The 26,167-nt window shown below is 42.8% G+C and overlaps 1 protein-coding gene across 2 annotated transcripts; it reads right to left on the bottom strand.

Moving 5' to 3' along the window:
• Window positions 1-2,482: 2,482 nt before the first annotated feature.
• Window positions 2,483-23,458, bottom strand: LOC118395061 (fizzy-related protein homolog). Of its 2 annotated transcripts, none has more exons than XM_035788847.2 (13): window positions 23,290-23,458; window positions 21,321-21,391; window positions 16,752-16,880; window positions 16,569-16,632; window positions 16,339-16,469; window positions 16,078-16,160; window positions 15,728-15,911; window positions 13,214-13,279; window positions 11,283-11,385; window positions 10,858-11,042; window positions 10,283-10,516; window positions 4,853-5,050; window positions 2,483-4,664 (listed from the first exon to the last, which is right to left on the bottom strand). In XM_035788847.2, exons 2-13 carry the CDS (start codon window positions 21,387-21,389, stop codon window positions 4,623-4,625), a joined length of 1,488 nt encoding a protein of 495 aa, XP_035644740.1. In that variant the 5' UTR covers window positions 21,390-21,391; window positions 23,290-23,458; the 3' UTR covers window positions 2,483-4,622. The 2 variants fall into 2 exon arrangements, with proteins under 2 accessions (XP_035644740.1, XP_052320212.1); XM_052464252.1 differs by lacking the exon at window positions 23,290-23,458 and adding an exon at window positions 21,476-21,628.
• Window positions 23,459-26,167: the final 2,709 nt, after the last annotated feature.

Genomic DNA, 26,167 nt, shown 5'->3' with positions numbered 1-26,167 from the left:
GTGGAGCTCATCCAGGATGGCACATCAATGCGAGCTGTGGCAAGAAGGTTTGCTGTGTCTGTCAGCGTAGTGTCCAGAGCATGGAGGCGCTACCAGGAGACAGGCCAGTACACCAGGAGACGTGGAGGAGGCCGTAGGAGGGCAACAACCCAGCAGCAGGACCGCTACCTCCGCCTTTGTGCAAGGAGGAGCAGGAGGAGCACTGCCAGAGCCCTGCAAAATGACCTCCAGCAGGCCACAAATGTGCATGTGTCTGCTCAAACGGTCAGAAACAGACTCCATGAGGGTGGTATGAGGGCCCGGCGTCCACAGGTGGGGGTTGTGCTTACAGCCCAACACCGTGCAGGACGTTTGGCATTTTCCAGATAACACCAAGATTGGCAAATTCGCCACTGGCGTCCTGTGCTCTTCACAGATGAAAGCAGGTTCACACTGAGCACATGTGACAGATGTCTGGAGACACCATGGAGAACGTTCTGCTGCCTGCAACATCCTCCAGCATGACCGGTTTGGCGGTGGGTCAGTCATGGTGTGGGGTGGCATTTCTTTGGGGGGCCGCACTGCCCTCCATGTGCTCGCCAGAGGTAGCCTGACTGCCATTAGGTACTGAGATGATATCGTCAGACCTCTTGTGAGACCATATGCTGGTGCGGTTGGCCCTGGGTTCCTCCTAATGCAAGACAATGCTAGACCTCATATGGCTGGAGTGTGTCAGCAGTTCCTGCAAGAGGAAGGCATTGATGCTATGGACTGGCCCGCCCGTTCCCCAGACCTGAATCCAATTGAGCACATCTGGGACATCATGTCTCGCTCCATCCACCACAGACTGTCCAGGAGTTGGCGGATGCTTTAGTCCAGGTCTGGGAGGAGATCCCTCAGGAGACCATCCGCCCTCTCATCAGGAGCATGCCCAGGCATTGTAGGGAGGTCATACAGGCACGTGGAGGCCACACACACTACTGAGCCTCATTTTGACTTGTTTTAAGGACATTACATCAAAGTTGGATCAGCCTGTAGTGTGGTTTTCCACTTTAATTTTGAGTGTGACTCCAAACCCAGACCTCCATGGGTTGATACATTTGATTTTCATTTTTGTGTGATTTTGTTGTCAGCACATTCAACTATGTAAAGAAAAAAGTATTTAATAAGAATATTTCATTCATTCAGATCTAGGATGTGTTATTTTAGTGTTCCCTTTATTTTTTTGAGCAGTGTATATGGGCTACTCATGATGTATTGCTTCTTTGCTTTTTAAGCGCTTTTTTAAATAATTTATTATTATTATTGAGTGCACAACCTAATGTTTACCAGTAAATAGGCTATGCATGGTATTATATCCTATTAATAGGATATGGCATCAAATCATATATCCTTACAATGTTGTATTGAAAACCAACCCAAGATATAAGTCTATCCTGTCTTTCGGTCTGAAGAAATCCTTCCATTTTGAGCCAACAGGTTGTTGGGGGGACAGGCAGGATGAGAATCCATTTGCAAAAGAGCTCTATGACCCACTACAGCTCCATTCTGTTCAGGAAATGTCAGCAGGACGGGCCTGGGTCGCCAACACTCAGCTCCACTCCTTTGATAGCCAAGAAGCATGGTGGTGACTAGCACTACAACTGGGTTTAATATGGATCATACAGACTTCTCTCTCTGGGCTGTCTCCTGATAAGACTCATCGGGAGGCAGGATTATCCAGATGAAGACATCTACCTCTATTCTCCAACTTTCTCTCAAGGCTTAATGATACAGGTTCTAAGCTGGAGCTGCTGTAGAGATGTAAAGCTGTGCGTGTCCTGGTGTATCCCTACATCACAATAGAATATCTGTGTAATTTGCATGGGATTATGATCGGTCTGGAGGAAAGGTTTCTACAAGAAGATGGAAGACACAATCCATTATCTGTCTGGGGAGCACACCGCTTTGATCCTTCATTGTTTTGTGGTCCAATAGTAGTAGTTTCCATTTGTCTATGTGTTTGAAAAACAAACTCATATCTGCTAAGCTCTGTGTTTGCAGAACTGAAGGGACTGGATAGGTGAAAACAACAGATTTGCAAACAAGCAACCAGGTCAGACAGGGGGGTGGGGCTTGGTAAGTTGTTTTTAGAATGGGCTTCTATCCCCTCTCTCTCACCATGACCAGTGAAGGGTAAAGAGACACCTTATTGGCCTCTCCTTTCACTTCAGTGGTCATGAAGAAAAGGAAGCAATTCAATACTATTAAGAAGCAGCTGTGATATGGGCCCATATGGAACATTACCAGTTCCTGACCCTTTGGTTTTGTCTCATCTCTAGAAACAATATTGTTGAAAATCTTAAGCATTTGAAGGACTAGTTTAAGCAGAAGCTCCATATTTCTCACAATTCCTCAGTCCTTTCACACATGTGAACACTGAAGGGGTGGGAGCTAGGACAGTAGCTCAAAAGTGCTCTGAATGGTCAGTGTGTGTGCAGACACATTCAACCCATTCAACGAATCCACATACTTTTTTTTAATGCAACCATTAGTTCAATCAAATAGCACAGGGCTGGGATCAAAAGTTTGCACATACTGCAGCCTTCCAGAACTGGAGTTGTCCACCACTGGCCTGATCTTGGTGTGGAAATGGAACAGAGGTGTGGATGAAAGGCTGCTGCTGCAGAAGAGAAGACTGGTGCCCTCTGGTGCTTCCTTTGTATTAGGACAGCTTTACAATAGCCATCTCACACTGGACTTCAGTTTCTGGTACAATAACATGTGATGAAACCCACCAGAAAAACAGTAATGAAACACACCAAAAAAACTGAACTACTGCTGCTCCATTTCACACATCCCTTTCAGTCCTGGCAGAATCTCTCGGTCTACATGCAGAATCTGCCCACGGGAGATTAACGGTATGATAGTCATCAACACATACAGCAGTTAAAGCTCTTTAGCAAGAATGATGTCTCTCTCAGGGGACTATTCAACACTACGCCAATCATACACGCTCTGCATTCCCTCTCGTACACACACACTATATTGCAAACAGATAATAGCATACACTCGAAAATAGTGATGTGATCACTTAATTTTTTTCTCAGTACAGAAATATTTTTTGACCTTCATAACATTCTTTATGCATTTCAATTTGGCAGCATTCTTTGTTTTGTTTCTGTGGCATAAAATAATAAAGTACACACGCTTAGCGAGGACTGGCGCTAGTATATACACTGTACAGGTCAGCATTCAATCTTTCAACTATCAGATAATAATCATCTCTCAGAATAATATACACATGCTGTGTGTACTGGACACTTTTACACAGCTCAAATAAATAGCACTCATTCAAAGACGGCACACAAGGTCACTCAGAACCCACATCCAAACTGAGAAAATGAAAAAAGGTACCACCAAAAAAATGCTGAGAAAAAAAAAATACCCTGGATTAAATGTCTTTATACCGCAGACAGACACACATAGCACAATGCAACCATCAAGGCCTTTAAGAGACCATGAATGTTTTTCCCTTTTCTTTAAAGCGCATTTCAGTTACTGCTACACCCAGGAAAACAATTACAATTTAAATATTTTTTAGGTTTTATCCTGTATAAGTATAAATTCCAATGTGTATGCCTAGTTTTTTACCTATGTTCCCAAATACTACTTGCTCGTTATCAGACTGAGTGCAATGACATTTTCTTAGAACTCAAGACACCAAAAATGGTCATTTGTCTCTGTAAATGTAGGTTAACCTACATATATCCATGCAAGTGATTACTGAGTACTGATACTTTGGTTAAAAATGAAAAAAGACAATTAACTGGCAAAACAACACAATTTACAGAGAAAAACTGTAAGTGATTCTATGTGGTTTAGTATTTGGCCACTGCTCAAATTTCAAAATGACAACTGCAGATTTGTTTTCTAATTAAAAAATGTAAGATTTCCACCATTATTGACACGCGTCACACAATTAACTTAAAACTTCTTTTTTTTTTTACCGTGTGAATAAATTACAATGGTCTACAACATGTAAAAAAAAAAGGTACAGGACAGCTCACCCTGAAGTCAAAGCATGTCACACATTTTCATACCTCGTGAGGCAAAAAAATATTTGACATACTTTCATTTTAAGATGTAAACTATCCCTTTATAAGGCAGGCACAAACAAAACTTTCAGGCTCTTCACTGAAGAGTCCGACACTCAACATTCACTCACACAGGAAACAAAACAAAGTCTGCTGTTGCACACTGGCGACGTTACGTGATAAATAAAACATTTTAAAAAAGGACAAACTTCATATTTGGCAGGTATGCACAGTCTGTCTGTAAACAAAACAGAATCACTTGGGGAAGCTAACAGCCCAGAATCCTCCTCTTCCAGGGAAAATCACCAATGGTACTACATGGGGGTGTGGCCTTGTAATGTCACACTGGTTGTGATGGGTGTTGTGAGGATAGGATTTATTCCACTGGAATATTGACTCCCATCTATCGGCTTGACGACCTGGCCTTGGGTATTTGAAAGGACCATAGGCTACCAGAGGCCAGGGAGGACATAAGGGGGCAGAGAAAGGGGAGTTGTTTTTTTAGAATGAAATCCAGTGTGCTGGTTCACCCCCTTGTTCCCTTGTTGGACACAAGCTTCCCTCTGGCTACCGGATCCTGGTAAACAGGTTCAGAACAGATACGGACTCCTGCAGAGGAAGAGAGCAGGGGTCAGTTCTCTAACACACTAGAATTCTCTATACCAGTGTTTCCCAAATGAGCCACTGGTTTTGCTTATTGGGTTGTATTGGTAACAAAATGATTTAAAAAAAGGTAGACTAAGTGGGGCACAGGCAGCACAAAATCAATGTCACCAGTGAATGAGGTGCGGGGTTACCTTGGTGGACCTCATCTTGCTGAAGACGTTCCAGAAGCGCAGGGTCTCGTCTCCGGCGCCTGTCACGATGGCCTCTCCGTCAGGGGACATGGCCAGGTAGAGCACTCTGTAGGAGTGGCCTGTGAGTTTCGCCACCTGTGTGAGGGAGGGGTACTTCCACACCAAGATCTGGTTCTGGGAGTAACCGTGTGTGCTCACCTGGAAGTAAAAATAATAGTGACAAATGCTTAAAGGGGATAATCCACCCAATTTTGTGAAGGACTATGTTCAGTAAAACATTCCCCCCCCCCCCTCCATGATTTAACTTCTAAGTGGTCGGTCTGAAATAAAGAAATCATGTAGGAATGTGTCATAGCTACATGTTCTCGTTACTGGAGATCGGGTTATGGCCCATCACGTTTCATAATTACGTGGGGCTGGATTCACAAAACATTAAGAAAAAAAAAGTAAGAAGTTTAAGGAAAAATTCAAGTTCCTAAGATCGTTCATTCTTAGGAATTTCGTAAATACCTTATGTGGCATTGACATTGGTGACGTGCTTGAACCCAATAAACAAGCCTTTGCCTGGGATGATAGGATTTGGCCCACTATAATAAAGTGTTGATATTTCCATTTTATTCCATTTGTTTTTTGCATTGGGTCTCGAAATGATTCTTTTTTTGTTGGCTTGACCATTGATGCACAAAAACAAACATTTTTTTCACACATTATAGCCATCAGACTAGCTATATCAATAAACGGATAACCAAGGAAAGCGCAATAAAATGTTCAGCAAACAAGAGTTTGAAGTGATGGTGGAGGAAATAGCAGGCAGGAAAAGGTTGCTGTTGGGGAGACTTAAACTGTGGGGTCACTGCAGAGACCAAAAAGATAGGATGGGCGAGAGTCAGTCTCTGCCGTCGGGGGAATGGCAAGTGACGCCACCGTAAAAAAAAAAAAGTGGTCCGACATCAAGTCGGCTGCTAAGAAGAGGGGAGCTGAGAGACCATTCATGGGGGCCAGCTGGAGGAGAAGGTGTTGTCCATGATAAGAGAGATGGTGGTAGAGGGACTGCACGACCGGTAAGTTAGCTAACGTAAACTCACCCCATTCCGTACAAATGTTCGCAACCGCGACATTCAAACGAGGCTACACAGAAAACTAATGGGACTGTGTTGACTTCAACATCTGGGGTGTGAACTGTGTTTCTATTCAAGGGTTGATTGACATGGTAATGGCTCTATAGTATTGGAGAAAAGTTGAAAAAAATGGACCCTCCGTTACATTATGACGTGTCATGCTGTAACGTACAGCACGCATAAAGCTACTATTTTTGTCTTACAATCTCTCTCCACCAGGTTTAGCACTTCTCTCATTGTTTAAAAACAAGAAATGGACAGTGACAGGGGTATATTTTGCGTCGTCACTGCAAGCGATCACGACTCTCAAAAAAACGGTTTACTTATGAAGATCACTTTTAGCTCCATCCTAAAAACCCGATTCAAATTCGACACAAACCTTTAAATAGGTATGTAATCACACATTATATAAACTCTTTAGTGTTTTATTTACATTTTAGAGGCGATAAGGTGGACAGATCGAGTGAAAAAAAAAGCAATTTTCCCACACAACCTCTCTCCTTACTATCATGCATTAGTTTCGCTACCCGACGGGGCTCATTGCCTGCTTGAATTATGCAGAAACGGGCAGCGTTTAGGTCATGTCATTTATTTTGTTGGAAAGGGGAAAAAGTGTGCTTTACAATGGTGTTGATATTACGTTTTTGGTGCGCTAAAATAAGGTCAATTGTACGGACCAAGGCGATATGCAAAAGTGAGTGAGTTTTGGTTAGCTAACGCATAACGACATTATAGCCAACATAGCTAACCTTAGCTAAGTTAGCCAAGTTCTTTGCCATTTGACGAGCTAACGCTAGCTTTTTAACACTTCTAGAATATGGTAATATATTGTTAATTACTAGCTAGCTAGATAACTAATTAAACACACTTCATCTTTCTTGCTGAATGTAAATGTCCGGTAACCAACTGTGTCTGTGACGCTAGAAAAGGTTAATTAATGGTTCCAACAGTATCCATTCGTCACAAGACACGCATTTAGCTGTCCTAAAGTTAAGTACATTTCCAAGAAGAAATCCTAGAACATTATTTTCAAGTATCCCATTTAACTTTTTGGGGGGGGAATAAACACAGGGAAAAAATTAAGAGCATTTCCAATAACTTTGAGGTTACGGAAATAAAAGGCAGTTAAGAAATTTCAAATTAAGATTGCATTGTGGGTTTTATACACGACTTCAGCTGCAACAGATTTCCACAATGAATTTCATGTTGAAACTAACCTTGTTTTAACAAAATAGTGTTATTTAACACTTAATCATAAGCCTTAGTGGATTGGGGGAGGGGGTACTAAGCTAACATATGGAATTGTTTTAACCTCTACGGGATCGGTCTCCCTAAACCAGGACGGTTGTTGCTAACATGCGCTAATGTGACTAGAATGACTTCCATTCAGTAATCTTGCTCTGATTTGTCATCCTGAGGGTCCCAGAGAAAAAAATATAGCATAGTTGTGTTTGATAAAATCCATTATTATGTTCAAATGTAGGAACTGGGGTCTACAGTTTGACCCCACTGCTGTCTCTGGCTCCACACCCACCCCACCCAGACATCTAGATGTGTAAAAGTATATAAACCAATGATCCATCATGTATGACATTCTTGGGACAATTTTTTAAATATTTTTTTTAATGCCATAGCATTTTTGTATGTTCTCTATAGTTATGTACATGAAAATGTATAAATTCTGCAGATTTGGGCAAACTCCTGGCAGATTTGACCCAAAATATTGTGCAGTAATGTAGATCTTCACAGGATCCAAATTACACCGACTCCTATCTGAATGTATGGCCTTGGTCTAGCATTTCAAAGTTGATGAAAAAGCATGTTTTTTTTTGTATTATCTTTTACCAGATCTAATGTGTTATTCTCCTACATTAATTTCACATTTCCACAAATGTCAAAATGTTTCAATTGAAATGGTATCAAGATCCTTGAACCCGATCGATCGAACATCTCTGGAGAGACCTGAAAATAGCTGTGCAGCAACACTCCCCTTTCCAACCCGAAAAAAGCCGAAAAAAGCTTGAGAGGATCTGCAGAGAAGAATAGGAGAAACTCCCCGAATACAGGTGTGCCAAGCTTGTTGCGTCATACCCAAGAAGACTCGAGGATGTAATTGCTGCCAAAGGTGCTTCAACAAAGTAGTGTGTAAAGGGCCTGAATACTTATGTAAATGTGATATTTCAGTTTTTATATATATATATATATATATATATATATATATATATATATATATAAAAACTGAAATATCACATGGGAACGGCACCTCAGTACCTCCAGGCTCTGATCAGGCCCTACACCCAAACAAGGGCACTGCGTTCATCCACCTCTGGCCTGCTCGCCTCCCTACCACTGAGGAAGTACAGTTCCCGCTCAGCCCAGTCAAAACTGTTCGCTGCTCTGGCTCCCCAATGGTGGAACACACTCCCTCACGACGCCAGGACAGCGGAGTCAATCACCACCTTCCGGAGACACCTGAAACCCCACCTCTTTAAGGAATACCTAGGATAGGATAAAGTAATCCTTCTCACCCCCCCCCCTTAAAAGATTTAGATGCACTATTGTAAAGTGGCTGTTCCACTGGATGTCATAAGGTGAATGCACCAATTTGTAAGTCGCTCTGGATAAGAGCGTCTGCTAAATGACTTAAATGTAAATGTTAAATGTTTTTTTTTCGATTAAATCGGTCAATATATAGCCTAGATATCGATCTGTGAAGACTGTGATCAAGGAAAAAAAACAGCGTTTTATAACGCAACGTCTTTTTTAAATTAAAAAAAGTCGATAAACTTTCACAAAACACTTCGAAATACTTTTGTAATGCAACTTTAGGTATTAGTAAACGTTAATAATCGATCAAATTGATCACGAGGCGATGTATATTCTATAGCTCTATGTCTTGAAATAATGTCCGGATAAATCTCAACCAAAATATCCGGTCGGAGACCAGAAGAAATGGGCTGTCTCTTGTTCGTTTGACCAAGAAACAAATCCTAGGCAAATGACAAGACTGTTGACATCGTGTGGAAGCTGTAGGAATTGCAATCTCGGCTCCAGGTAATGTGGTTCTCATTCAACAATTCATTCAAGTGGCGCATTGATATATTTTCCAATTTTCAGTGATCAGATTTTCCTGCGCTTTTCGATGAAACGCACGTTCTGTTATAGTCACAGCCGTTATTTAACCAGTTTTAGAAACGTCTGAGTGTTTTCTATCCACACATACTAATCATATGCATATACTATATTCCTGGCATGAGTAGCAGGGCGCTGAAATGTTGCGCGATTTTTAACAGAATGTTCAAAAAGGTAGGGGGTAGGATCAACAGGTTAATAGAGTTTTCGCTTTGTCATTATGGGGTATTGTGTGAGAGAAATAATAGAATTTAGAATAAGGCTGTAACATAAAATGTGGAAAAAGGCAACCGGTCTGAATGCTTTCCAAAACTGTATAAAACTGTGCACTGTATACTATATATACAAAAGTATGTGGACACACCTTCAAATGAGTTGATTCAGCTATTTCTGCCACACCAGTTGCTGACATGTTTATATAGAGCACACAGCCATGCAATGTCCATAGACAAACCAATTGCAGCCTTATTGAAGTGACATTCAACCGGGAGGTCCGTGGGGCGACGCACAATTGGCCTAGCGTCGTCTGGGTTAGGGTTAGGCCGGTAGGGATATCCTTGTCTCATCGCACACCAGCGACTCCTGTGGCGGGCCGGCCGCACGCTAACAAAGGTCGCCAGGTGCACAGTGTTTCCTCCGACACATTGGTGCAGCTGGCTTCCGGGTTCGATGCGCGCTGTGTTCAGAAACAGTGCTGCTTGGTTGGGTTGTGTTTCGGAGGACGCATGACTTTCGACCTTCGTCTCTCCCGAGCCCGTACGGGAGTTGTAGAGATGAGACAAGATAGTACCACGAAATTGGGGAGAAAAGGGGGGTAAAATTCAACAAAAAAAATTACACAGCGCGCATCCAACCCGGAAGCCAGCCAACCCTGTGCACCTGGCGACCTTAGTTGTGCACTGTGCCCGGCCCGCCACAGGAGTCGCTTGTGTGCAATGAGACAAGGATATCCCTACCGGCCAAACCCTCCATAACCCGGATGAGGCTAGGCCAATTGTGCGTCGCCTCTCAGACCTCCCGGTCATGGCCGGCTGCGACAGAGCCTGGGCGCGAACCCAGAGTCTCTGGTGGCACAGCTAGCGCTGCGGGTGGCGCAATGGCCCGGGAGACCCCATTTCATAATCATTGTTGTTCAGGTTTCCCAAAGAATGAACTCAAAAAGCACCCACTAGCTACGTACCAGTTCATTGGTGTGTTTGGACCAGGCCAGGTTGCACACCTGGGATCCGGTGTCGGTGCACTGCAGGGGCTGGCCCGTCAAGGTGTTCCAGAAGCGGATACAGCGGTCGGCTGTGCCCCCTCCAGATGCCAGCAGGCCGTGCTGATGGGGGGACCAAGCAATGGCCTTCACCGCAGCCAGGTGCTCTGTGTACTGCTGCACCGGGAGAAGACTGGAGTGGTTCCATACCAGTAGCTATGGGGAGGGGGAAGGATTGTTAGTTTTCTAGGAAAATAATGCTATAGGATAAGGATAAAAGCAGTCGTGTAGTTAATCAAGAGAGGGTTTAACTATTGTGAGATGGGATAGGTCAGACTGCAGGTTTGTGTTTCTGTGTGTGTCTTGTAATTACACCGATACCAGTAGTTGGTTGGTCTGTGCTGTGCAGGGCTGAGGTCAATTCCATTTAAAATGAGTCCATTTAGAATATAAACCAAATTCTAAATTTTCCTCATTGAAAAACGTTGGAGAATCAGAATTTCAATGTACTTCCTGATTTCAAATGGCATTGACTGGTGCCTTGTCTGTGCATGTACCTTGTTGTCGTTTCCCCCCGAGGCAAGCAGCTGATGGTCTGTGCTCCACTTGAGGCCGCAGACTTCCTGTCTGTGTCCCTGGAGACGGCGTTCTGACTGGAGGGGTGGGGCTCGGATGTCCCTCTGCAGGATCACCCTATCACGACTGCCCGACGATAACTGGTCGGCATTCCACGCCAACGCACCTAGAGAAGGTTTGCAAATAAATGATATTCAAATCATACAAAACAGTTGAAATGCACTCAATTTTCATAGTTGTTTTGACTAAACCCTAAATATTTACATGAAGCCATAGCAATATAATTTATAGATATTGTATTCTGTATCAATCTATTTCTATGGTCCATCACTACTGTTCCTCTCTCTAAGGAGAAGCTGTCCTGTTCTCTCTGTAAGACGGGCAGCATCAGACTACACCCACTCACCCACTCTGGCTGTGTGTCCCTCCAGTACAGACAGCTTCTTCCCTGCTGCCGCATCCCAGATCTGTACATAGCCCTTATGAGTCCCCACTGCTACCAGGTTCCCCTGAAACCACACACACACACAAATACAATAACCAGACATGGTATCAGGGCAAATCCATCACACCCACTGAAATCTCTAGAAACACATGACTACAACGGGATATAGGGTCGACTAAGGGGCAGAGACATATATTTAGCCAACTTTCAGAATTTATTTCATTCAGTTATATAGCATTGTTTAGACATTACTCATGTAATGGTAATAGGGTGCAAACAATGGCTGCCATAGAATGTTGTAGTGTCCTGTACAGTGCAGTCGGAAAGTATTGAGATCCCCTTATTTTTCCGACATGTTGTTACGTTACAGCCTTATTCTAAAATGGATTAAACAAATGTTTCCTCAATCTACACACAATAGCCCATAAGGAAAAAGTGAAAACAGGTTTAGACATTTTTGCAAATGTATAAAAAATAAGACATAAATACCTTATCAACACAAGTATTCAGACCCTTTGCTATGAGACTCGAAATTGAGTTTGAATCCTGTTTGCATTAATTATCCTTGAGATGTTTCTACAACTTGACTGGAGTCCCAAAGTTGACAGTGCATGTCAGAGCATAACTCTAGCCATAAAGTTGAAGGAATTTGTCCATGGGCTCCGAGACAGGATTGTGTCGAGGCACACACAACACATTTCTGCCGTATTGAAGGCCCCCACGAACTCAGTGGCCTCCATCACTCTTAAATGGAAGAAGTTTGGAACACCAAGACTCTTCCTAGAGCTGGCCGCCCGGTCAAACTGAGCAAATCAGGGGAGAAGAGACTTGGTCAGGGAGGTGAACAAGAACCCGATGGCCACTCTGACAGAGCTCCAGAGTTCCTCTGTGGAGATGGGAGAACCTTCCAGAAGGACAACCATCTCTGCAGCACTCCATCAAGCAGGCCTTTATGGTAGTGTCCAGACGGAAGCCACTCCTCAGTAAAAGGCACATGGCAGGTCACTTGGAGTTGCCAAAAGGTACCTAAAGACACTCAGACCATGAGAAACAAGATTATCTGGTCTGAATGGCAAGTGTCACATCTGGAAGAAACCTGGCGTCATGCCTAGAGGTGGTTGCAGCGTGGTTGCAGCGTCATGCTGTGGGGAAATTTTTCAGTGGCAGGGACTGGGAGACTAGTCAGGATCAAGGCAAAGATGAACAGAGCAAAGTAAAGAGAGATCCTTGATGAAAACCTGATCCAGGGTGGTTAGGACCTCAGCCTGGGGCGAAGGTTCACCTTCCAACAGGACAATGACCCTAAGCACACAGCCAAGACACTGCAGGACTGGCTTCTCTGAATGTCCTTGAGTGACCCAGCCACAGCCCAGACTTGAACCCGATCGAACACCTCTAGAGAGACCTGAAAATAGCTGTGCCGCAACGCTCCTCATCCAACCTGACAGAGCTTGAGAGGATCTGCAGAGAAGAATGGGAGAAACTCCCCAAATACAGGTGTGCCAAGTAGCGTCATACCAAAGAAGAATTGAGGCTGTAATCGCTGCCAAAGGCACTTCGACAAAGTACTGAGTAAAGGGTGTGAATACTTATGCGAAATGTGATATTTACATTTTTTTTTTAAAGAAATTTTAAACTGATTTGCAAACATATATAAAAACCTGTTTTTGCTTTGTCATTATGGGGTATTTGTAGATTGATGAGGGGAAAAAACGATATAATAAATTTTTGAATATAGGTGTAACATAATAAAAAAGGTATGAATACTTTCTGAATGCACTGAAAATGCATCATAATGCAAAGTCTCAATGTCCCAACTCTATAAATACAGTACATGGCTTTGATAAGGGGTATACATGAGAACATATCGGAGGCAAAGTAGACAGACACACCCTCTCTGACCAGCCCACTGACGTGACAGAGTCCCCCTCCACTGACAGGTCACACAGACGCGTCACCTGGAGACCAAAAGACATAATTGATATATTGTCAATTACCAACTCATATCACATGAAAGAGCTTACAAAAGGCCTTTGAGATAAATGGAAACATCAAATAGTAGGCTGTTTCTCGCGGTGAGAAGGTGGTCACTGATTTCAGTGTATCAAATAGTAACTTTCATGATTTTTTTATATTTTTATTGTTGCTGAAAACCAGATGTTCCGGCTTAGTAATAAATAGTGAAACATGTCAATTCTGGTCTTAATTTTGACAGTTTGCTGCAAAAGTGACACATTATGGTCTTTTAATAGTAAATCTAGCCAGGATTTCATCATACATGTCAAGCAGTGCAGTTCCAGCTCTGTCTGTGGCCTCTCTTCCACGGTGCGCACTGTCACTGTGACCGTTTCCATCTTGTCCAGCTGTGTCTAACATCTCACGTAAATCCTGTTTCATGTCTGCATCGAAGTAGCGGTCCTTGTACCTATCATCTAGCATGGTGGCAACACAGTAAAGAGACAGAATGCCACCAAATCGCTTGTTCACAGCCTCAAGTACTTTTGTAAGTTAACCCCACAGTCTGTCGGCAGTTTTGTTGAGCAGGCGTTTCAATGACATGACAGAGGGTATCACATCTGCTGCAGGCGCAATTGAGCTTATTTCTTTAGTCCATTGTTCGAATGGTGCTAGGAGTGTGTTCATGTTTCCAAGTTTCAAAGATGTTCTCAAATGCCATTGAAATGGCAGCAGCGGTATGAGAACCAGCACATTCTTGAGCATGCAATAAATACGGCTATCAAATCAAATGTATTTATATAGCCCTTCGTACATCAGCTGATATCTCAAAGTGCTGTACAGAAACCCAGTCTAAAACCCCAAACAGCAAGCAATGCAGGTGTTGAACCACGTTGGCTAGGAAAAACTCCCTAGAAAGGTCAGTATGATATCCTCGTTTACCAACTGTGCTGTCAGACTCCATGCTCATGGGGCTGACATCGCTGGTCCAAATGTCAGATGTGAAGCGAACAGCAGTGATGCACATGGATGTGAATTTCAACAATACTGTGTAACTCTGGTAGGGCAACATCTTAAAAATAGTGTGTACCAGGGCTCGAACAAGTCAGAGAAAGCTAACATCATACACAACAGAGGACGGTTGATTGTCAAGGGCAATGAATTCCATTATCTTGGCGTTAAATGAAGTTCGCCTCTGTGTTGTCTCGCTGAAATGTTCTTACTCTTTCAAAGGACAGCTCGACTTGAACTTGTTTAGTTGTTGGAAGTGTCCGTTGAGAATTTCTCTGCTTTTGTTCTGTGTAACGCTGTATTTTTCGTGGAGTCACGTTATATAGGTATGCATGTCAGCTTTGGCATTGGATTTGGCGTCGGCGTTAAACTAGACATCAGGCCAATGTTGGGATTTTTAGCTAATATCGGCCGATTCCGAAATGCTCACCGATATATCGTGTATCCCTACAAGTAAGTGAAAGAAATAGGTTGATTGTGTTTTCATATGCTCTAATTTTTTTAATTTTATTTTACCTTTATTTAACCAGGCAAGTCAATTAAGAACAAATTCTTATTTTCAATGATGGCCAAGGAACAGTGGGTTAACTGCCTGCTCAGGGGCAGAACGACAGATTTGTACAGCTCGGGGGTTTGAACTCGCAACCTTCCGGTTACTAGTCCAACGCTCTAACCACTAGGCTACCCTGCCGCCCCGTAGCACGCACTTGCTCAATTCTGTCATCATGATGTGCCTAGCCAAGAATCATATTACCTCTACCTGACACCCTTGGAAACTCTTACAATTCCAACTATTGAATTCTGCAAGATACTGTTAATTATACTAACTAACTTTTTGGGCCTAAGCTACATATGTATAGATCAGTCTGCTAATACTAGTAAAGGCCCAGTTTGTGAAAATATATATATTAAAAAACTAAATTAACATCCATCATAAGAACAAATAGATGACATTAGTGGTCATGTCAACTTGTAGTTTTTCCACCTGAATGCTATGTATGACTGATTGGTTGCTCAGTCCACTATGACAGTTGGCTCATAATACAATGGTTGTGAGTTCTAATCCCACACGGGGGGCAGATAAAGCATTTGGAGATAAAAATCTATTTACAATAATCATCTCATACCCAGACACTTCTAATTCTGAAAAGTAAAAGCATACCTGTAAGAGGGGGTCGCCCTGGTAGTAATTGTAGATTTTTACAGTACCCAAGACAAATATGAGCTAATTTGGCCATTGGAAAAAGAGCTACTACGTAATAATGCAATACGGGATGGATTGAATTGAGCCCCTCATGTTCATTTTCAAGGTGATGATCGCACTTAGGCTGAAATTTGGGTTGAGAGTTACCCTTTAATACACAATCACACACACACACACACACACACACACACACACACACACACACACACACACACACACACACACACACACACACCTGGCTGGTGCAGGCACTCCACAGGTAGACACAGGTTCCCAGGCCGACACTGAGGACGTTGAGGGAGGACCAGTCCACCAGGTTGAGGTAGAAGTCATCCTGCAGCTCCGGAGCATCCAGCACCTTGAAGGGGATCTTAGAGATCTTACGTGTGGGTTTCCTAGGCGACCGTAACAGCTTCTGACTAGGAGGGAGACAAGGAGGGCTGGATTGCTCATTCAATGTGAAACAGAAGACTCTTCTTCACCAAGAGTAATATCATTAGAATGGAATGAGAGGGAGAGGAGGAATAAAACATCACCGTTGGCCATATAATATAAAATGTATGAGAAAGTGAAGGTGGTGGTTACCTGTTGCTGCTAACAGGAGACAGGGAGTATGGAGAGACTGTTTTGCCATCCTCAGGGAGAGACCGTTTGGCACGGACAGAATACTGTAAACCCACACAAGTGGCATATTGAGAATCAAAAGTTAACATGTTGTAGTACGACTAACAAATATTAAAAGTGGCTAACTCCAGCATACAGCACACTAGTCAGCATACTAGTCACACTAGTCTAGTTTTGAAAAAGACGCCATTGCCCCAGAATGTATAAGGGCCTACTACGGACACTAAAGAGGCTCCTCTTGGCAGGGGTTGAGGGCTGGAGGCGGCGATCCTCTGACTGGGGGTCCTGGACCTTCTCTATGCCTGCCCCCAGCAGCTCGTTCTTTAGCAGGGCAGAGTACGCCAGGCCGTCTGCTAAAGGAGAAAAAGTGGAGGACAGAGGGGGTGAGCAGACATGCATGAGCAGCACAGATTAAGTGCGTAGGAGACTTTTAAAGGAGTCAAGAGGGTTACCTTTGCTAGTGTCTGTTGTGCCATCCTTTGTCTTCCTGTTCTGATTGTGGGACTTCTCATTCTCCTACACAACATCAACACAGTGATTACATGTGCTGAAACTCAGAAAGTGATTACAATCAACACAGATGTAAAACTTTTGGGCAGAAGACAAAATCCCAGGGTGCATTGCATGGGACTCACGTTGATGCGGTGGAAGTTGACGCTCCAGTTGGCGCCGGCGCGGGAGGGAATGAAGCGGTCGCCATGTTTGCTTGGTGACGACAGAGGGGAGTTGGTGGGTGTCAGCGCTCGCACTGCATCTATGGCCTTCTTTACAGGGGGGAAGAGCGAAGGATAGTGTAAGACGGGGAAATCGTCAGAGGACACCATTTTTTAAGCCAATTTCCTGCAATTCTACACATTTCTCCAATGGAGCTGAGCTGAAATGTTTGCAGTTTTAAAGCTAGGGCACTATACACATGTTTTATTTTGAGTAGATACCACAGACTTCCAGTCATTGCGCTAATGCTCGCGGCTCCCAAAAACTACCAACTTCCTTCATACTGGACAGTCATACAAATTCACGACCTCATCTGCCTCTAGGGAAATAGATAGCCAAAATCCCTTTCAAACACGAATTTTGGGTGTAGTTAGCCTTTAATGCAAGTGCATTTATTAATGTATTTGTATCGCCATTTAATCCACCGAAAAAAGGACCGGTATAAAATTTGGAGAAAACAGACTTCAAGACAAAGTGCTGCGTAGATAGAAGCTTGGCAGCTCAATAAAGTGCCAGAAATGCACACTGGCCATATACTGTTACATTAAGTGTCATGGTATGGTGTTGGGTGTCGTAAAAAACAATTGATGCTATGCCCAAATGTAAAGCTGTGCTAAGAAGTGCCGTGCTAAGAACGTTCAACTCTGTGGTGATGTTAACATTGTACCCCTTTATTGAAGCCGGCAAAATCTGGTGTTTTATATTTGCTCTTTGCAAAGGTTATTCCTCAAGCTCTGTCATTCAAATGTTTATATAGACATACACACAAAAAAAACAGCAGGTTACAAAATAGCGCTTCTTTTTGATGTATGGGTTGTCATTTGTCAGGGACTGGTCCAAATTCACGTTTCGTCACCCCCATCTTGCCAGCAGTGTGAGAGTAGTGGACACCGTTCACTCGGTGTAGTGTTAACAGGAATCCTTGGGACGTTTAGCATAGGCTAAACCCTAACCTAATCATAAACCTAACCTTAATCCTTACCATTTCAAAAAGTTAAACTTCAAATTGGGTAGGGACGTCCGAAAGATCCCGCACGGAGTCAACGCCTTGGGCGAGAGGCAGCGCTATGCCAGCTGCAAATGTTGTGATTGTTGTTTTTCCTTTCTAGTGATTACTACCAGAATTCAGTGGCCCATGTCATTGTTTTCCAGCTGGCTAGTAGGAGGCAGCTCAGTCTTCAGATAATTATTTGCTGGAATCTGTGCAGTTTATCCTTTCAATAGAGTAACAGTTTTGGTATTTAAAAAAAATATGTCTTCTGGTGGTCCTAAATTTTACGTGGTGCTTACATTAATGTTCTTTCCTCAAATTTAAGAAATCAGCTTTGAATATCTTTGTTTGTGCTTAAAAACAGCACTATCGTTTCATATTTTTTTGGTCCAGCTATAATAAAAATATCAGCAGATACTGTATAAGTCAGTGAAACCCATATCGGTGGGGGTTTACACAACACACAGAGATGGGCAGCCTCTCGCAGACAGTCTGAGCACTGATGGAGGGATTGTGCATTCCTGGTGTAACTCGGGCAGTTGTTACTGCCATCTTGTACCCGTCCCACAGGTGTGATGTTCAGATGCACCGATCCTGTGCAGGTGTTGTTACACGTGGTCTGCCACTGCGAGGACGATCAGCTGTCCATCCTGTCTCCCTGTAGCGCCGTCTTAGGCGTTTCACAGTACGGACACTGCAATTTATTTCCCTAGCCACATCTGTAGTTCCCATGCCTCCTTGCAGCATGCCTAAGGCACGTTCACGCAGATGAGCAGGGACTCTGGGCATCTTTCTTGTGGTGTTTTTCTGAGTCAGTAGAAAGGCCTCTTTAGTGTCCTAGGTTTAAGCTGTAAGTAAGTGTCCTAAGTAAGCTGTTAGTGTCTTAACGACCATTCCACAGGTGCATGTTCATTAATTGTTCATGGTTCATTGAACAAGGATGGGAAACAGTCTAAACCCTTTACAATGAAGATCTGTGAAGTTTGAAAGACAGGGTCCTGAAAAAGGGACGTTTCTTTTTCTGCTGAGCACACACAAACACACAGTGCCTTCGGAAAGTATCCATAATAACCCCTTGACATTTTCCCATTGTTAGGCCTTAATCTAAAATAGATTTGTTTTAAATCCCCTCAATCTACACACATTACCCCATAATGACAAAAAAAAACATGTATACTTTTTTGCTAATTTATTAAAAATAAACTGAAATATCTCATTTACATAAGTATTCAGACCTTTACTCAGTACTTTGTTGAAGCACCTTTTGCAGCAATTACAGCATCACATATTCTTGGGTATGACACTACAAGCTTGGCACACCTGTATTTGGAGAGTTTCTCTGGATCAGGTTTTCATCAAGGATCTCTGTACTTTGCTCCGTTCATCTTTCCAGCAATTCTGACAAGTGTCCCAGTACCTGCATCTGAAAAACATCCCCACAGCATGATGCTGCCACCACCATGATTCACTGTAGAGATGGTGCCAGATTTCCTTTAGAAGTGACACTTGGTATTCAGGCCAGAGTTCAATCTTGGGTTCATCAGACTGAAGAATCTTGTCTATAGGTGCCTCTTGGCAAACTCCAAGCGGGCTGTCATGAGCCTTTTACTGAGGTGTGGCTTCTGTCTGGTCACTCTACCATAAAGGCCTGATTAGTGGGGTGCTGCAGAGATGGTTGTCCTTCTTGAAGGTTCTCCCATCTCCACAGAGGAACTCTAGAGCTCTGTCAGAGTGACCATCGGGTTCTTGGTCACCTCCCTGACCAAGGCCCTTCTCCCCAGATTGTTCAGTTTGGCCGGGCGGCCAGCTCTCGGAAGAGTCTTGGTGATTCCAAACTTCTTCCATTTAAGAATGGAGTCCACTGTGTTCTTGGAGACCTTCAATGATGCAGACATTTTTTGGGAACCGTCCCTAGATCTTTTTTATTTTTTTTATTTCACCTTTATTTAACCAGGTAGACTAGTTGAGAACAAGTTCTCATTTGCAACTGCGACCTGGCCAAGATAAAGCATAGCAGTGTGAACAGACAACACAGAGTTACACATGGAGTAAACAATTAACAAGTCAATAACAGTAGAAAAAAGAGTCTATATACATTGTGTGCAAAAGGCATGAGGAGGTAGGCAAATAATTACAATTTTGCAGATTAACACTGGAGTGATAAATGATCAGATGGTCATGTACACGTAGAGATATTGGTGTGCAAAAGGGCAGAAAAGTAAATAAATAAAAACAGTATGGGATGAAGTAGGTAAAATTGGGTGGGCTATTTACCGATAGACTATGTACAGCTGCAGCTATCGGTTAGCTGCTCAGATAGCAGATGTTTGAAATTGGTGAGGGAGATAAAAGTCTCCAACTTCCAACGATTTTTGCAATTCTTTCCAGTCACAGGCAGCAGAGAACTGGAACGAAAGGCGGCCAAATGAGGGGGTTGGCTTTAGGGATGATCAGTGAGATACACCTGCTGGAGCGCGTGCTACGGGTGGGTGTTGCCATCGTGACCAGTGAACTGAGATAAGGCGGAGCTTTACCTAGCATGGACTTGTAGATGACCTGAAGCCAGTGGGTCTGGCGACAAATATGTAGCGAGGGCCAGCCGACTAGAGCATACAGGTCGCAGTGGTGGGTGGTATAAGGTGCTTTAGTAACAAAACGGATGGCACTGTGATAAACTGCATCCAGTTTGCTGAGTAGAGTGTTGGAAGCTATTTTGTAGATGACATCGCCGAAGTCGAGGATCGGTAGGATAGTCAGTCTTACTAGGGTAAGTTTGGCGGCGTGAGTGAAGGAGGCTTTGTTGCGGAATAGAAAGCCGACTCTAGATTTGATTTTAGATTGGAGATGTTTGATATGAGTCTGGAAGGAGAGTTTACAGTCTAGCCAGACACCTAGGTACTTATAGATGTCCACATATTCTAAGTCGGGTTATCACCTCAGCCACGCTCAAAATAGCTCTTTAAATCGTGGCCATAAAAATATTTGCATTTAGAATTATTGGTGGCGCAATGACTGGGCTTACAAAAGCATGTTTCACTCCAGTAGCACATTTCTGATGAGCTGCTCTCGCTCTGTTTGACAGGAGATAGGCTATTCCGCTCCACAAACTAGGCTGTGTGATAAATGAGATACATGACAACTAACGAAAATACACACACGCGGCAATTTAATTCCACCACATTATGCAAATTAACCTGTACACTGAAGCGTTAACATCACCAGTATCTCTGGATAGATTACCTTCACCCCATGTCCCATCAATTGAACTAAAACTCACTCTCCAAATCCCTGAACATTCTGTGGTCAGCTAAGTGTGTGCCAAGCGATTCATACAGGAATACATTTAGACACCATCTTGAGGTTTGAATTTTAAGATATTTGCAAGATGTAAACAAGGGAACATCATACCACCTCAATACAGAATGATATTGGACAACACAAGCCAATACAGAATAATAAACAGTACAGACAATACCTTTTAAAAAGTCAATCCACTTACAATAGGGCTGGCATTCTCGTTCTGAATGTTGATCTGCCTGAGCAGCCGACACTCATAGTCCTGGTCCATAGCTGTAAAGGAATAGGAAATGATATAGCATTGATTTACATTCAAAAATATCATAGCTACACTACTGACCAAAAGTATGTGGACACCTGCTTGAACACCTCATTCCAAAATCATGGAGTTGGTCACCCCTTTGCTGTCACAACAGCTACCACTCTTCTGGGAAGGCTTGCCACTAGATATTGGAACATTGCTGCAGGTACTTGCTTCCAATCAGCCACAAGAGCATTCCAATTCATCCCAAAGGTGTTTGATGGGGTTGAGGTCAGGGTTCTGTGCAGGCCTGTCAAGATCTTCCACACCATTTCTGTATGGGGCGGCAGGGTAGCCTAGTGGTTAGAGTTGGACTAGTAACCGGAAGGTTGCGAGTTCAAACCTCCGAGCTGACAAGGTACAAATCTGTCGTTCTGCCCCTGAACAGGCAGTTAACCCACTGTTCCTAGGCCGTCATTGAAAATAAGAATTTGTTCTTAACTGACTTGCCTGGTTAAATAAAGGTAAAATAAAAAAATAAAAATGGACCTCGCTTTGTGCATGGGGCCATTAACTTGCTGAAACAGGAAAGGGCCACAAAGTTGGAAGCAAAAATAGTCTAGAATTTCATTGTATACTGTATCCCTTCACTGGAAGGCGAATAATTACAATTTTGCAGGAGTGTAGACTTTCTGATGATGAAATTAGAGTAAACCGTAAAACACAGAACTTTGAAAAATGTACGGAGAAAAAATGGAATTTGGAAAAAGATTAAACGGATTTCATAGGGCCATAAATCACCACTCCAGCCGACACTTGGCATTGCGCATGGTGATCTTAGGCTAGTGTGCAGATGTTCTACCATGGAAACCCACATCATGAAGCTCCCAACAAACAGTTCTTCTTCCAGAGGCAGTTTTGGAACTCGGTAGTGAGTGTTGAAACCGAGAACAGACTATTTTTTTAAACGCTACAGCCCTGGGCAGTCCTGTTCTGTGAGCTTCCGTGGCCTACCACTTCACGGCTGTCCGTCGTTGCTCCTAGACCTTTCCACTTCACACTTCACAGCACGTACAGTTGACCGGAGCAGCTCTAGCAGGGCAGAAATTTGACAAACTGACTTGCTGGAAAGGTGCCACATTGAAAGTCTCAAATATCTTCAGTAAGGACATTCTTCTGCCAATGTTTGTCCATGGAGATTGTATGACGGTGTGCTCGATTGTATACACCTGTCAGCAACAGGTGAGGGAGAAATAGCCAAATACTCTCATTTGAAGGCGTGTCCACATACTTTTGTATATATAGTGCACTTGTCAGCTGCATATTATGCATATCCTATGTGATACTGGGCCTTTCCTTAATGATGTAGATTAATTCAATACTTTAGTTCCAAAGCACTGTTTGGTTTTCTGCTAATTGTACCTAGCTGTTCGGGTTGTTTTGTGTGGAGACTTGAATAGCTGGCGCACTAATCTCGCTGGCTGTAAATTAACGAGAGCCAGTTTCATCATAGAGCTATATGCAACTGCTTCTGTCGTACATAATCAGAAAACTGTTGGCATAGCTTACCGATGTTGTTCTCTCTAAACTAAGCCCGATGGTCTATGTTACCATTTTAATTGGCAGAAAACTAATGTTTAGATCTCTAGTTCAAGAATGATTGAACTAGCTCGCCATATTAATAGTTCTCGACTTGAGCCAATATGAAAGCCACTTCAAACACCGTCCAAAAATACAATTATTCGACGACACTAAAGCCACTGATTGTAGAAAGCTAACTACAATTACCACGATAAAGCCATGCTAGTCATAAATCACAACTGTTCCTTTCGCTGACCAGTAACGTTAGTACCGCGCTAACGTTAGCAACCTATCAATCTCCAAACGTTCGAACTTGTTTCTCACACAAACATTTTTCAAATGGACCTACCGTGCAGCGTGAAAGACTCTCAGTTATGCACTGAATCGGAGATTAGTGTTTGTCTGGCGAGATTTATGTGGAGAAAAAATACATATTCTTTATTCTCCAGCCCAGAAAGAGACGAATGTTTTCACCAACAAACACTTGACCGGGATTCGCAAAGGAACATGGGAAAAACGCGGTGACGTCACTTTTTTCGAATCACACATTTTGCGTTGTCAAGGGAACAGACATGCAGAAGTGATTCTGACGAGTCATGGGGTAACTGCATACATGAATGGGGTGTGTCTGACAGTGGGTGTGTCAATAGAAGTGGGAGGATCAACATAAGTAGGTGAAAGAAAGGGAATCAGCTAATTGGGCAGATTTGTTGCCACTCAAGACAGTTTTGCTTTTTGTTAAGCCTAAACCCAACACTTTTCCTAGCCTCATTCTCCTAACCTGCTGCCCATTCTACCTAAACCTAAACCCAACCCCTTTCCTAATCTTAAATTAATTATCTTTAATTCTTCTAACCTGCCAAGTTATTTATCCTAACCTTCTATTCATTTTAGCGCGCTAAGTAGATATCAATAATGATCGCCATTGACTACACCACTGCTGTCATCCTTACCTCCAAGTGTTTATTCAAGTTGGATAATCTTTGGATGCCACCAGCAGTCGCACCATTGGAAGACATAGTTTGGACCGTAGCCTACAAAAGCCATTCCTGCACTTTTCCCTAGATCCATCAAACACATTTGGTATGTCATCATTGTGGTCGTCTCTGACTTAATGTCAGACTCGCTCACGTTGAACAAATTTAAACTTGCTCTATTTTTCAAAGCTGTTTGAATGCCTAGGATAGGATAAGTAATCCTTCTCACCCCCCTTTAAGATTTAGATGCACTATTGTAAAGTGACTGTTCTACTGGATGTCATAAGGTGAATGCACCAATTTGTAAGTCGCTCTGGATAAGAGCGTCTGCTAAATGACTTAAATGTAAATGTTAAATGTCATTGAGAAAACAGAGAAGTGTTAAAGATGTATTTTCACAAGCATCCTTTCTGAATTTAAAAGTAATCCTCGAAGTAATAATCACATTTTTCAAAAGTATCTAATCTGATTATAATATTGTTGCTGGTAATGTAACTGATTACAGTTTTTGCAATCACTTACATGTAATTCGTTACTCTCCAACCCTGTATGGCACAATACATTTCTGTCAATCAAATTCGACCCACATAATCAATTTCGCAATGCCAGTATACCATAAACACTTTTCCAATACATACTGTTCCATTTACAGTAATAAAAAAACAATAGGCTTATCAAGAAGACCATAATAGAATGTAGCATACCGAAATGTATTCATACCCAGGGTCATCATTTGGGTTCTTGCATTGGAATTATATTGAATTCTGCTTATATCACGCTGTACCACAGTAAACATACGAGTTCAAAAAATGCTTTAGAACAAGAAGTGACAGGTTGAATGGCACGAAATCTCGCAGCGCTCTATCAGCACAATGGACACACTAAAGCAATATTTTGATTTTAAAAAACAACCAGCTAGATTGTTTCAATCTTAACTTTCCAAATGAGTTGCAGCTTCCTTCATGCTCTGTGAAACTTCCTGAGTAATCTATCATTCCATTCTCCCGAAATCTTCTTATAAGATCCCCCTCAAATGCCAGTTGGATTAGTTGACCTTTGTTCGGGCGTATAGCATGTTTCTTCTGTGCTACCTGAACATGTTTGTCAAAGTGGAAAATTAGTTCTCGCGTGTAGCTCACATGTAGCATGAATCAGCTACCTATGGATGAGTGGCTATGGAGGAACTGAGAATGTCGGAGAAAGAGAGGGACCCTGATGAACAGCTCCTGCCCTGTCTGACAGATTGACTTTCTCTCTGGCTGTAGGCCTACTGTACAATCGATGCACCCTTTGCTCAAGGCAAACTGCCTTTTCTTACCAAACATCCAAAGCTGACTAGAGACACAATTCTTTTCCCATTGTTCATGTGTTGTTCATTGATGACTTATATATTTTGAACATGGCTACTTCTTCATTTCTCAAAGGAAAAACCTCAACCAATTTCTAAAGACTGTTGACATCCAGTGGAAGTGATAGGAACTGCAAGAAGGTCCTTTAGAAATCTGGATTCCCAATGAAAACCATTGAAAAGAGAGTGACCTCAACAACAACAAAAAATCTGAATGGTTTGTCCTCGGGGTTTCGCCTGCCAAATAAGTTATGTTATAGTCACAGACATGATTCACACTTTTTTCTAAACTTCAGTGTGTTTTCTATCCAAATTTACTAATATTATACATATTTTAGCTTCTCGGCATGAGTAGCAGGCAGTTAAATGTGGGCACGCTTTTCATCCAACATTCTGAATGCTGCCAACTATCCTAGAGAAGTTAAGGATCTCTCTGTATTTTGGTCCACTGTACACAGAAATGCTGATTTTAGGCAGCACTAAAAAGGCAGGGCAGGCCAGGGCTCATGTCTGGAGTATTCGTTGCAGTGTGTAATTCAGTGTAGCTTACAGTAGCTTGTTTTACACCATCCCAGCAGGTCAAAAGACTCAGGGCTGAAACAAAATCATTTGGGGCTACAGCTCCAAAAGCTTGAGTCTGGTGATTTAAATATTTTTAAAGTGACCAGTGTTCGTGAAGAGGGCACGACAAAACCTATTCCCCATCAGGAGACTGAAAAAATTTGACCTGGGTCCTCAGATCCTCAAAAGGTACTACAGCTGCACCATCGAGAGCATCTTGACAGGTTGCTTCACTGCCTGGTTTGGCAACTGCCCGGCCTCTGACCGCAAGGCACTACAAAGGGTAAGTGCTTACGCCCCAGTACATCACTGGGGCAAAGCTTCCTGCCATTCAAGACCTC

Source organism: Oncorhynchus keta, chromosome 15 (genome assembly GCF_023373465.1).
Source record: "Oncorhynchus keta strain PuntledgeMale-10-30-2019 chromosome 15, Oket_V2, whole genome shotgun sequence".
NCBI lineage: Eukaryota > Metazoa > Chordata > Actinopteri > Salmoniformes > Salmonidae > Oncorhynchus > Oncorhynchus keta.
This window is presented reverse-complemented; position numbering and strand designations above follow the sequence as displayed.

Excerpts from the sequence above, each read along its gene's own strand:
- LOC118395061 (XM_035788847.2), bottom strand. The coding sequence starts at position 21,389 with ATGGACCAGGACTATGAGTGTCGGCTGCTCAGGCAGATCAACATTCAG. Across the intron at positions 11,386-13,213 it reads CAGTGGGCTGGTCAGAGAGG|GGGAACCTGGTAGCAGTGGG; the intron begins GTGTGTCTGTCT and ends GTGTGGTTTCAG. Across the intron at positions 5,051-10,282 it reads CCAAACACACCAATGAACTG|GTGAGCACACACGGTTACTC; the intron begins GTACGTAGCTAG and ends TTTTACTTCCAG.